Source organism: Oncorhynchus kisutch, linkage group LG4, assembly GCF_002021735.2.
Source record: "Oncorhynchus kisutch isolate 150728-3 linkage group LG4, Okis_V2, whole genome shotgun sequence".
Taxonomy (NCBI): domain Eukaryota; kingdom Metazoa; phylum Chordata; class Actinopteri; order Salmoniformes; family Salmonidae; genus Oncorhynchus; species Oncorhynchus kisutch.
Window position 1 is genome coordinate 13,983,740 of NC_034177.2, and position 13,919 is coordinate 13,997,658.

The 13,919-nt window shown below is 44.0% G+C and overlaps 2 protein-coding genes across 6 annotated transcripts in view; one reads left to right on the forward strand and one right to left on the reverse strand.

The window, feature by feature from the left end:
• The window catches only part of rabgap1l (RAB GTPase activating protein 1-like), a 151,938-nt gene extending 141,307 nt beyond the window's left edge, over positions 1 to 10,631 (forward strand). For all 5 annotated transcript variants that reach the window (XM_031822471.1, XM_031822472.1, XM_031822473.1 and 2 more), the window contains 5 exons: positions 3,354 to 3,569; positions 3,689 to 3,772; positions 4,119 to 4,190; positions 6,795 to 6,992; positions 7,613 to 10,631. In XM_031822471.1, the coding sequence (XP_031678331.1) occupies positions 3,354 to 3,569; positions 3,689 to 3,772; positions 4,119 to 4,190; positions 6,795 to 6,992; positions 7,613 to 7,756 (714 nt within the window). In that variant the 3' untranslated portion in view covers positions 7,757 to 10,631. The remainder of the gene's footprint in view (positions 1 to 3,353; positions 3,570 to 3,688; positions 3,773 to 4,118; positions 4,191 to 6,794; positions 6,993 to 7,612) is intronic.
• A 1,152-nt stretch (positions 10,632 to 11,783) lies between these two features.
• LOC109888589 (calcium/calmodulin-dependent protein kinase type IV) overlaps positions 11,784 to 13,919 on the reverse strand; it is a 29,178-nt gene continuing 27,042 nt past the window's right edge. Inside the window, exon 11 of the mRNA XM_031822476.1 lies at positions 11,784 to 13,868. Within this exon, the coding sequence (XP_031678336.1) occupies positions 13,353 to 13,868 (516 nt within the window). The 3' untranslated portion in view covers positions 11,784 to 13,352. The remainder of the gene's footprint in view (positions 13,869 to 13,919) is intronic.

Sequence of the window (13,919 nt, forward strand, 5' to 3'; positions counted from 1 at the left end):
CAGCTGGGAGGAGGTGCTCTTGTTCTCCATGGACTTCACGGTGTCCCAGAACTTTTGGGAGTTGGAGCTACAGGATGCAAACTTCTGCCTGAAGAAGCTGGCCTTAGCTTTCCTGACTGACTGCGTGTATTGGTTCCGGACTTCCCTGAACAGTTGCATATCACGGGGACTATTCGATGCTATTGCAGTCCGCCACAGGATGTTTTTGTGCTGGTCGAGGGCAGTCAGGTCTGGGGTGAACCAAGGGCTGTATCTGTTCTTAGTTCTGCATTTTTTTAACGGAGCATGCTTATCTAAAATGGTGAGGAAGTTACTTTTAAAGAATGACCAGGCATCCTCAACTGACGGGATGAGGTCGATGTCCTTCCAGGATACCCGGGCCAGGTCGATTAGAAAGGCCTGCTCACAGAAGTGTTTTAGGGAGCGTTTAAACAGCATGATCATCATAACACCATGTGCTGGGGAAAATAAAAGGCCACTCTAAAAGGTGCAGTTTTGTTACACAACACAATAGATGTCACAAGTTTTGAGAGAGCATGCAAGTGGCATGCTGACTGCAGGAATGTCCACCAGAGCAGGTTTGGGACGTGTACGTCAGCGCATTCCAGTTCCCGCCAATATCCATAAACTTTGCACAGCCATTTAAGTGGTGTGTGTACAGCATTCCACAGGCCACAATCAACAGCCTGATCAACTCTATGCGAAGGAGATGTGTCGTGCTGCATGAGGAAAATGGTGATCACACCAGATACTCACTACTTTTTAACCTCTTAAAAATGCTATCTGTGACCATCAGATGCATAACTGTATTGCCAGTCGTGTGAAATCCATAGATTACGGTCTAAAGATTTCTTTATGTGAGCTGTAACTCAGTAAATCTTTGAAACCCTACTCAATAAATTGGATGCAGTCTATCACAGTGCCATCCGTTTTGTCACCAAAGCCCCATATACTACCCACCACTGCGACCTGTACGCTCTTGTTGGCTGACCCTCGCTTCATACTCGTCGCCAAACCCACTGGCTCCAGGTCATCTACAAGACCCTGCTTGGTAAAGTCCCCCCTTATCTCGGCTCGCTGGTCACCATAGCAGCACCCACCTGTAGCACGCGCTCCAGCAGGTATATCTCTCTGGTCACCCCCAAAACCAATTCTTCCTTTGGCTGCCTCTCCTTCCAGTTCTCTGCTGCCAATGACTGGAACTAACTACACAAATCTCAAACTGGAAACACTTATCTCCCTCACTAGCTTTAAGCACCAGCTGTCAGAGCAGCTCACAGATTACTGCACCTGTACATAGCCCATCTATAATTTAGCCCAAACAACTACCTCTTTCCCTACTGTATTTATTTTATTTATTTATTTATTTTGCTCCTTTGCACCCCATTATTTCGATCTCTTCTTTGCACATTCCTCCACTGCAAATCTACCATTCCAGTGTTTTACTTGCTATATTGTATTTACTTTGCCACCATGGCCTTTTTTTGCCTTTACCTCCCTTCTCACCTCATTTGCTCACATTGTATATAGACTTATTTTTCTACTGTATTATTGACTGTATGTTTGTTTTACTCCATGTGTAACTCTGTGTTGTTGTATGTGTCGAACTGCTTTGCTTTATCTTGGCCAGGTCGCAATTGTAAATGAGAACTTGTTCTCAACTAGCCTACCTGGTTAAATAAAGGTGAAATAAATAAATAAATAAAAAATTAAGTTTTCCAAATCCCATCAGCTTAACCGGTTTTAAGGAAATTAAAAGCTGTAAAAATGGCCCAACATGTTTTTGATAAGATTTCATTTTGGCTTGATGCATATTTTGTTTGAAATACTATCAGCTTTAATGATGCTGATTAACATAGACAGCCCCTTAACTGTGCATTCATTCTCTCAAGATGCTGAAATAAAAAGTATATTTCTCCACTCCTGTTAAAGTCAAAATGTAAATTTGGTGTATAATTTTACTGCAAGAAATGCTTCATTCTGCAGGAATTAACATTATATTAGGCTATGTGAGAGGTTATAGACAAAGTCCTTGTCCAGATTTCAGTTACTATTCCATTTAACCCATCTGAACAGTATCTCTGTGCACAATGGGTTGTGACTGTTAAATGTGTATAGCACCTCACAATGATCACACAACACTGCGATCATCCTCTTTTACTACTTCATTAGGCTACTGGCCCTCCTTCTATTGATTTTTAACTCTCCATTTCGCAGTTTTCTTTTTATTCATTAAATTCAGACGTTGCCCTTTAATCCTCAGTGGATCAATTAACTTTTTCATCCCAGGTTTTCAAAAGTATTTGTCAGTTGGCGTGTATTTGTCAGTTGGCGTGTATTTGTCAGTTGTTGTGTATTTGTCAGTTGGCGTGTATTTGTCAGTTGGCGTGTATTTGTCAGTTGGCGTGTATTTGTCAGTTGGTGTGTATTTGTCAGTTGGTGTGTATTTGTCAGTTGTTGTGTATTTGTCAGTTGGTGTGTATTTGTCAGTTGGTGTGTATTTGTCAGCTGGCGTGTATTTGTCAGCTGGCGTGTATTTGTCAGCTGGCGTGTATTTGTCAGCTAGCGTGTATTTGTCAGCTGGCGTGTATTTGTCAGTTGGCGTGTATTTGTCAGCTGGCGTGTATTTGTCAGTTGGCGTGTATTTGTCAGTTGGCGTGTATTTGTCAGTTGGCGTTTATTTGTCAGTTGGCGTTTATTTGTCAGTTGGCGTTTATTTGTCAGTTGGCGTGTATTTGTCAGTTGGCGTGTATTTGTCAGTTGGCGTGTATTTGTCAGTTGGCGTGTATTTGTTAGCTGGCGTGTATTTGTCAGCTGGCGTGTATTTGTCAGTTGGCGTGTATTTGTCAGTTGGCGTGTATTTGTCAGTTGGCGTGTATTTGTCAGTTGGCGTGTATTTGTCAGTTGGCGTGTATTTGTCAGCTGGCGTGTATTTGTCAGTTGGCGTGTATTTGTCAGCTGGCGTGTATTTGGCATGCTACAGTTAGGCCCTAAAGCTGAGGCTACACACTAACGCCAGATACAGAGAACAAAATATAAACCTCACTGTATCCTATAGATATCAACTGCACAGTAATTAGACACTCATGGATTTTTTATGCATAGTTTTCTCTTTATTCAACCCACCCACACTTCATCCACACAATATTTCATGACCGTAAACCCACCTGCCCTTCGGATATGACTGCGGGTAATGAGTCAACCCGCACATCACTAGTGTGTGTGTAGTTGTGTACTTTTTGGATGGAAAATGTACTTGCTACGGCTGTGATATGTGGTTGTCTCACCCAGCTATCTTAAGATGAACGGCTAAATGACTCAAATGTGAAATACAATGTGTGTGTTGCTCACAGAGGGAGAACCGTCGTCTGCAGGAGGCCAGCATGCGTCTGGAGCAGGAAAACGATGACCTGGCCCATGAGCTGGTGACCAGTAAGATTGCCCTGCGGACCGACCTAGACCAGGCGGAAGACAAGGCAGACGTGCTGAACAAGGAGCTGCTCTGCACCAAACAGCGCCTGGTGGAGACTGAGGAGGAGAAGAGGAGGCAGGCGGAGGAGACGGCACAGGTTACACAGCTCACAGTCAAACACATGCAAGTGCTTTGGGAGAAGAGAAGGTGACTGAAGTAGCAAGTGTTTTACGATCATAGCTAATGTGTGGTTGCCATCTTGCCGTGTCTGTCCAGATTAAAGAGGTGTTCAGGAGAGAGCTGGAGAAAGCAGAGTCAGAGATCAAGAAAACTACAGCTATCATCACCGAATACAAACAGGTAGGATCCAGAGACACGTAAGAGAGGAGAACAGTGTGTATATGGTCTACGTCACAACCTTGCCAGTAGCTGATTAGCTTTGTGTGGGTGGGGAGATCGGTGCTTCTATGATGTTTGGTTTTTCACCTGCGATATTCTCTGGAAGCAGCAGCACTATTTCATGTCCAAGACACATTTCCCCTCGGGAGAAAGTCAATCCTGATCCTACGATGTCCCATAAAATCCCATTCAATCCTAATTGAGATGCGTCTTCTGTATGTTCTGGTGTATCTGAAAGGTCACTGAACCTGTCCAGGTAATATGTAGTAGCTTTAGTAAACACGCAGTCCTTCCTGTGTGTTCCCAGATCTGTTCTCATCTCAGCACCAGGCTAGAGAAGCAGCAGGCTGCCACCAAGGAGGAGCTGGACATCATCAAGGTAGGACAGCATCTGTGTATGGCATCTGTCATGTCATTATTATTGGGTGGTATGAAGAAGGGTTCTAGTAGTGTTGGAATAAAAGCCCATCACTGCTGTGGCGATAAAATGTCTTTGTCCGTAATGCTAATGTGGTTATGGACTCACTGCAAAGGAAAATGGAAATATAATATACTTCAGTGTGTCTGTGTAAGTATACATCTTATTACCATCTTACTCTTACATGTTGTGTATACATAGTTTATATTTTCATTACCATTACATTACATTCTGGACACACATACTCATTCAAGGGTTGTTCTTTATTTTTTACTGTTTTCTACATTGTAGAAGTGAAGACATCAAACCTATGAAATAACACATATGGAATCATGTAGTAACCAAAGTGTTTAAAAAAATCTTCAAAGTAGCCACACTTTGCCTTTATGACAGCTTTGCACACTCTTGGCATTCTCTCAACCAGCTTCATGAGGAATGCTTTTCCAACAGTCTTGAAGGAGTTCCTACATATTCTGTGGGAACTCCTTCAAGACTGTTGGCTGCTTTTCCTTCCAAACCATCTCAATTGGGTTGAGGTCAGGTGATTGTGTTGGCCAGCTTATCTGATGCAGCACTCCATCACTCTCCTTGGTCAAATAGCTCTTACACAGCCTGTAGGTGTTTTGGGTCATTGTCCTGTTGAAAAACAAATGATAGTCTGACTAAGCGCAAACAAGATGGGATGGCATATTGCTGTGGTAGCCATGCTGGTTAAGTGTGCCTTGAATTATAAATAAATCACAGACAGTGTCACCAGTAAAGCACCCCCACACCACCTCCATGCTTCACGGTGGGAACCACACATGTGGAGATCATTCGTTCACCAACTCTGTGTCTCACAAAGACACGGCTGTTGGAACCAAAAATCGCGAATTTGGACTCATCAGACCAAAGGACAGGTTTCCACCGGTCTAATGTCCATTGCTCGTGTTTCATGGCCCAAGCAAGTCGTCTTCTTATTGGTGTCCTTTAGTAGTAGTTTCTTTGCAGGAATTCTACCATGAAGGCCTGATTCACACACTCCTCTGAACAGTTGATGAACTTTCTCTTTGCTTATTTGAGCTGTTCTTGCCATAATATGGATTTGGTCTTTTACCAAATAGGGCTATCTTCTGTATACCAACCCTACGTTGTCAGAACACAACTGATTGACTCAAACGCATTAAGAAGGAAGGAAAGAAATTTCACAACTTTTAACAAGGCACACCTGTTAATTGAAATGCATTTCAGGTGACTACCTCATGAAGCTGGTTGAGAAAATGCCAAGAGTATACTTTATATATAGTCTTTATGTTGTGTATACTTACTTTTGTATAAATAGTGTATGTGGACACCACTTGAAATGAGTGGATTCTGCTATTTCAGCCACACCTGCTGCTGACAGGTGTATAAAATCGAGCACCAAGCCATGAAATCTCCATTGACAAACTTTGGCAGTAGAATGGCCTTACTGAAGCTCAGTGAATTTAAACGTGGCACCGTCATAGGATGCCACCTTTCCAACAAGTCAGTTCGTCAGATGTCTGCCCTGCTAGAGCTGCCTCGGTCAACTGTAAGTTCTGTCAAGTGGAGATGTCTAGGCGCAACAACGACTTAGCCGCGAAGTGATAGGCTACACAAGCACACAGAGCGGGAATGCTTAGTGCTGAAACGTGTAAAAATCATCTGTCCTCGGTTGCAACACTCACTACTGAGTTCCAAACTGCCTCTGGAAGCAACGTCAGCACAAGAACTGTTCATCGGGAGCTTATTGAAATTGGTTTCCATGGCCGAGCAGGCGCAGACAAGCGGAATATCTCCATGTGCAATGCCAAGCATTGGCTAGAGTGGTTTAAAGCTTGCCACCATTGAACTCTGGAGCAGTGGAAATGTGTTCTTTGGAGTGATGAATCACCTTTACCATCTGGCTGTCCAACAGACGAATCTGGGTTTGGCGGACGCCAGGAGAACGCTACCTGCCCCAATGCATAGTGCCAACTGTATCGTTTGGTGGAGGAGGAATAATGGTCTGGTGCTGGTTTTCACGGTTCGGGCCCCTTAGTTTCAGGGAAGGAAAATCTTAACATACAGCATAAAATGACACTGTAGATTATTCTGTGCTTCCAACTTTGTGGGAAAAGTTTGGGGAAGGACCTTTCCTGTTTCAGCATGACAATGCCCCCAAGCACAAAGCGAGGTCCATACAGAAATGGTTTGTCGAGATCAATGTGGAAGAACTTGACTGGCCTGCACAGAGCCCTGACCTCAACCCCATCAAAGACCTTTGGGATGAATTGGAACACCGACTGCGAGCCAGGCCTAATCGCCCAACATCGGTGCCTGACCTCACTAATGCTCTTGTGGCTGAATGGAAGCAAGTCCCCGCAGCAATGTTCCAATATCTAGTGGAAGCCTTCCCAAAAGAGTGGAGGCTATTTTTGCAGCAAAAGGGGAACCAACTTCATTTTAATGGCCATGATTTTGGAATAAGATGTTCGATGAGTAGGTGTCCACATATTTTTGGTCAGGTTGTGTAGCTCCAATAGATTGATATATGTGCTTCTCTCTCCCTGTCTGCCTCTGCAGAGTAAGGTGATGGCGTGTGAACGCTGCAGGGAGGTGTTCAGTAAAGAAGGGCCTCTCCAGATGCCCGCTCCCAGCAGAGACAACAGGAACAGTGAGCTGGATGAGGAGAAGGACTCCCTGAAGTCCCAGCTCAGAGAACTGGAGCTAGAGTTGGCCCAGACCAAACTACAGCTGGTAGAGGCCAAGTGTAAGATCCAGGTCAGATACCACGGAGGATAAGCAGCACGCACGCACGCACACGCACACACACACACACAGAAACACAAACACAAACACACAGAAACACACAGAAACAGTTGCAAACACACACACACACACACACACACACACAGAAACACACACACACACAGAAACAGTTGCACACACACAAACACACAGACATACAAAAACACAGAATCACATGCACGAACACACACACCCACTAAAACACACAGAAACATACACACACACACTCTCTCACTCCGTGTAGTATAATATAGTACACATACACACCTTCTGTTCAAGCCATTGGATGTGCTGCTTTTGTGTTCCATCCCTTTTTGACTATTCATTATTATGGTGACTGACTGTTCATGTTGCTATGGTGACTAATATTGTTGATTATTATCGTGACTGACTGTTCATGTTGCTTTGATGACTAATATTGATGATTATTATAGTGACTGACTGTTCATGTTGCTATGGTGACTAATATTGATGATTATTATAGTGACTGACTGGTCATGTTGCTATGGTGACTAATATTGATGATTATTATAGTGACTGACTGGTCATGTTGCTATGGTGACTATTTATTCCTTTGTTCTGTCCGTCCTCAGGAGTTGGAGCACCAGAGGGGAGTCCTGATGAACGAGATCCAAGCGGCCAAAAATTCCTGGTTCAGCAAGACCCTGGGCTCCCTGAAGAGCTCTACGGGCAGCACCTCCCAGCCCCCCTCCTCCCCCAAAGATGGGCCCCTGTAGGCCTCTACACAGACCACCTTGGCTGGGGGGGGGGGGGTCTGGAGGTCCGGAGAAGAGTCTACAGTATGCACAGGAGAGCTTATGAACACTACCTGAATAACACCTGAGACGATGCACTATTCCCTTTCCAGGGGTGGAAGACAGCCACAGGACATAGTCAGCCCTCTACACATCTTCCTCTCTCTCAAACTCACCCACTTTTCCACTGGACCAGCCAACCACCCTTCTTCACTAGAGCTTTGATGGAAAAATGACATGTCGTCATTCGTGTTGTGTGGAACCAAGATGGAGAATGACTGGTGAATCTAGTGTGGGTTGTCATTTACACTGTTGGCCGGGCTCCTAGCTGTCTTCAAAAAGCCAATAATTTTGTCTTTGAAGTGAGAGATTAGCGGAGTACTATAGGAACTCTGGTCCTTATAACGCCAAGGTGGACATTCAATAAAACCGCTCTGCCCACTGGTGATATATTGCTACTGCTGAGTGACAAAAATATATATAGCCTATCAGCAGGTTATGTGGCTAACTGATATTATGAGAAATCTTAAGTGCTCTAGCAGTCTTGACCCTGACTTGTAAGGATCACGCGACAGCTACAGGCAGTAGTTGACAGGCTAGGAATACGTATTTGCTGCTTAAAAAAGGCAACTACTACAGGACACATCTTCCGCATAACACATATTTACGGCTCAATGAAAGGGGCGTACTGCATTCAGAATCTAAAAACGACATCTTGTTTGTCCTTTATAGTAATATTACGTAAACTATGTTGTCCTATAAATGTGTATAACTCATTATTGACCTTTTTTTTAAATCTTGTACAGTTCTAAAACAAATAAGAAACGATAAGAAAATAATAATAATTTGCAATTTGAATGTGGAGGTAATTAAGCACAGTGTGAAAGATCTGGGTCAAGTTCAAATGTCGGGAGAACCAAAGTGACATTCCTACTGGACTGTTTCATTCCTGCTTCTATAACACCATAGCCTGGTTCAATCAGACTGAACACTGGGCTCACTATTGTTTTTAAAGGTGCAGCGTAGTCTTCAATATGGTTTAACCGGGCTAAAAACTCAAAGGTATACCTAAAGCTTATCCACCACATTAGGACCTACTGAGCTACTTATTCCACTGGACTGAGCTCAAATTTCAACTTCAAGTCATTGTGTGTCACTCAAGTCCTTGCACAGATCGTTCCATTGATCAGAGTGAAGCATGAACCAATCCTGAAGAGAGGAGGTAACCTCATTCTAACGTAATGTTTATGAAGGGCTCCCCCATCTCTCTTCTATTGTTAGCAGTCATTGGAGTACTCCATCTATGCTACTTGGCTGCTTTAACTGTCCCCATTTAACTCAACTGCACCTTTACAAACCCTGACACTCACCTAACCATAACTTGTAAAGCGCGGTAGTTGAATATAAACAGACATGGCTCCCAATAACATATGAAATGTCATGATGAACCAATGAAATGGCAGAATAGAAGGGCATTCTTATAAAAAAAAAGACTGAGACCGTGAGGTGTGCAACAAGTAATTGAACATTCCAAAATGTCTATCCAAGCCAAGGTGCCCATGAGGGTTAACATATGATGGAAAGACTCAATGGCCATGCAGTATAACATATGATGGAAAGACTCAATGGCCATGCAGTATAACATATGATGGAAAGACTCAATGGCCATGCAGTATAACATATGATGGAAAGACTCAATGGCCATGCAGTATAACATATGATGGAAAGACTCAATGGCCATGCAGTATAACATATGATGGAAAGACTCAATGGCCATGCAGTATAACATATGATGGAAAGACTCTTTCAATAGCAATGGGGATTAACATACAATGGAAAGACATTCAATAGCAGCCCACTCATTACACTCTGTTTTCTAGAGCCATATTAATGCATGTTTGTGCTGTGGACAGCTTCCAACAGACCTGCCATGAACCACCGCTTTGGCCTCTATTAGAAGCACTGTAGCGTTGGATTCACCCTTTGGACAAAGACCGAGAGCGCTTGTATACCTATACGTGTGTGTCCTGCACTGACTGGTTCCAGGTGAAATGGTTTCTTCACAACTCAGTGACTGTTGTTGTCTAAGGCCCAGAGCCATCTCAATATATTATACTCTCAAAAGATTGTCACCTGTGCTATGGCATTCCTGTCTGCCATTTTAAGACCAGGATGGATGCGAGTAGGCAGGGACGCTACAGATGGATCCGGGGGTTACGTCACATTTCTGAACCTGCTTCCTTTCCTTGTCTCCTTTCCTTTGTGGCCACTGATCTGAAAAACCGCAACAGTTGAAAGTAATATGATGGATGCCTGTCCAGGTGTTTCACAATGGAAAGGCAGAGAAATAAGGTAGCCAGTTAAGAATATTAGGACACAGCCATGTTTTTAGGTGTGTTAAATGGACAGCATGTCTTTCATATGTGTCACATGCTGTGTAATGGTTTCAAAGTGCTTCAGCCAGAGTCCTATCAAGTTTTACAAGGCTCAAGGCCTCTGTGTATGTTTGCTATGTGCACTAACATTGCGTCAATATTTTAAACACTATTTTAAGTTAATTTGTGCTCATAAGTTATTCAGAGAGCAAACCTACTTTCTTTTCTTCCTAATTTTCTGTTGCTGAGAAGACAGTGGCCAAATTATAATCCAACTACAACGATGCAAAACAAATAACTTCAGATTCACAATATTGTACAGTTATGCTATACTTCAACAGTTGTTCTGCTTTAGTTTCCAACATGGGGGAGTTGTCCTTCCCTGTTCCTCGTCATTCCCATGTGAATCTGTGACATGCTGTAACTCTAATGGTATTTTCTGCACAGTAATCGTCAATAAAATTCCGTTCTCTGTCCACTGATTTACTGTTCTTTCAATGCTTATTGTATTTTCCTTAAATCAAATGAAATGTATGTGTGAGGTGAGATTCTCATATTTAAACCAAATCAAATAAAGGAGAGCAGCACGCTCCAGGAGCTCAGATGAGAGCTCTCCTTTATTTTGTTTAAGTGTTCCACTCCGCTAGCCAGCACCTCGCCTAAATAGGTGTGTGTTTATTTTGCGTCTAGAGATTCTCATATTGGCAGTTTGTTGTAAAACGGATAACTTCCAGGCTAATACTGGGCTTCTAAATAAATGTTTTATTCATTTTATGTCATCACACAGCAACTACCATCTTGAATGGATGCTGTGTTAAATATTTCTGTAGAATACAAGACAATCCAATTGATTTAGATTATTGTGATATGATCAAACATACAAAATGTATAGACCTGTACATCTTCAATACATTCCCCTCTTATGACCGTTAAATCAATCTCATGTTGTCTAAAATATGTCACCTTCAAAAGGTAGGCTACTATTATTACAATGAATGAAAAACGGGAAACACAGAAATGAATGACAAAACCAACACTGTTAACTACACCCCCCTCCCAACCCCCAAACAAACCAACACTATTAACTACACCCCCCTCCCAACCCCCAAATAAACCAACACTGTTAACTACACCCCCCTCCCAACCCCCAAACAAACCAACACTGTTAACTACACCCCCCTCCCAACCCCCAAATAAACCAACACTGTTAACTACACCCCCCTCCAAACCCCCAAACAAACCAACACTGTTAACTACACCCCCCTCCCAACCCCCAAATAAAGCAACACTGTTAACTACACCCCCCTCCCAACCCCCAAATAAAGCAACACTGTTAACTACACCCCCCTCCCAACCCCCAAACAAACCAACACTGTTAACTACACCCCCCTCCCAACCCCCAAATAAAGCAACACTGTTAACTACACCCCCCTCCCAACCCCCAAACAAACCAACACTGTTAACTACACCCCCCTCCCAACCCCCAAATAAACCAACACTGTTAACTACACCCCCCTCCCAACCCCCAAATAAACCAACACTGTTAACTACACCCCCCTCCCAACCCCCAAATAAACCAACACTGTTAACTACACCCCCCTCCCAACCCCAAATAAAGCATTTGTAAGCAATAATTCTAAGTAAAATAGCCATACTTTATACATTTCATTGGTGTAAATGAATGGTTTATACATGTGTGGACATGTCAGCAGTATAATGCAGGCTTACTATTTGGCAATGTTAGAGTGAGAATACAAGATAGCAGGTGAATATTGGCCCTTGAAATGGTAATGGACTATTTTAATGACACTCATTTGATCAGTTATTTGAGTTCCATTGAGAAAAGCCCTTAGCCAATGAAAACGAGGGTTCGCCTCGCAGGCCACTTACAATATGATTCTGTTGCAGAAATGCTGTGCTTTGCCTCATAACCTCACCTCGTCCAACAGTTTCTTTACAGGTTTTGCCATTACTGGGTTGGAAGCCCCTGCAAACAGAGGTAGAGTGGTAGCTCCAGTGAGGTCGTAGAGATGAGGTGAATATGATGTGCGTTCCTTCAGCAGATGGGTAACTACCCAATCATTTTTTTACAACCAATGAATGAAGGGAAAATTGGTTTGAGCCACAAACAAGCTATTCTGGTCAGTCATGTAAATTTCCAGAGGATAAAAAGTGCAGTTTGACTTAAATAGTAAACGATTAGCAGTGTGAATGCTTTTTGTTGTAATCTATGTAGATTAATCAATGTATACAGTGCAAATATTAGATCAATACCATTATTGCAAAATAAACATTACAATACACCTTGACTACATTCATAAGCTCACAAATACAATATCTTTACTACCTGAATGAGAGGATTATGTGTATGCATTCACAGATTTGCATATGAAGTCTGTAGATTCCAACATTGAATTGTAGAAAGGTGCAGAGAATACAAAGTATGTGGACTTAGAAGTAAAATAGTTCAGAGGGGCCTTGTCCAGTTCAGAGGGGCCTTGTCCAGTTCAGAGGGGCCTTGTCCAGTTCAGAGGGGCCTTGTCCAGTTCAGAGGGGCCTTGTCCAGTTCAGAGGGCCTTGTCCAGTTCAGAGAGGCCTTGTCCAGTTCAGAGAGGCCTTGTCCTGTTCAGAGAGGCCTTGTCCTGTTCAGAGAGGCCTTGTCCTTTTCAGAGAGGCCTTGTCCTGTTCAGAGAGGCCTTGTCCTGTTCAGAGAGGCCTTGTCCTGTTCAGAGAGGCCTTGTCCTGTTCAGAGAGGCCTTGTCCTGTTCAGAGAGGCCTTGTCCTGTTCAGAGAGGCCTTGTCCTGTTCAGAGAGGCCTTGTCCTGTTCAGAGAGGCCTTGTCCTGTTCAGAGAGGCCTTGTCCTGTTCAGAGAGGCCTTGTCTTGAAAAGCAATGAAAATTAAGAGGTTAAAGGAACTTGGAAACCAAGTTTAGACCAAAGTTACAAGTTAATTTGCAAATTCGTTATGAGTATCCAAACTCGTTACGCACAGAGAGGAACAATAAATATCAAGGGAAGTTTAGTAGTCGTTTGTCCCCGGTCTAAACAGATACAGATATGACGAGATTAGACATCCATTCTCCCTCTCATCCTTCCTCCTCCATGTTGTCATCTACCATCTCACCTGACTCTCACAATGACGTTGGCCATTTTAGGACAACAGTAGGTGAGGAGCTCGTACTGTTTGGTACCTGCCACTCACTCATTGACACTGTGCCGTTTTGCTGCCAGACTCCACCCCCATGGAAAATCTGTTACCAAGGTTTTTGGGGCTCGGGGGAGTGGTCAAGACCGGGGAGGACGGCTCCCGCTTGGTGGTGGTGGAGTCCACCGAGGAGCAGCTCTTCTGGGGAACCCTAGGCCGTACCACTGCGGTCTTGGGGATGACCGACATCTGTCTCTGCCCATCAACTCCCCTTAGCGGGGGCCTGGTGGGTGGACGGGAGGGGAAGAGACCCCCAGCCAGTAGAGGAGGGTTGGTGGTGGAGGGTATGGGGCAGCGTGGCGGGAGGGGCGGGGGGCACTGGTCGTCCTCCTGGGTCTGGGAAGTGTCCGTTCCCTGGCAGGCCTGGCCCTCCAGGGAGTCCTGGGGAGGGTCCTGCTGCATGCTGCTCTGCCTGGAGGTGGTTTTGTCAGAGCCGGGTATATCGCAGCTGTCCGTGCGCCGCCGGGAGCCCTCATGCATACGGCTGGTGGCCACCACAGCCTTCATGATAGCCTGCAGTCAGAGAAACATGGCATACAGACGAGGCATACAGCTGTGCTTCAG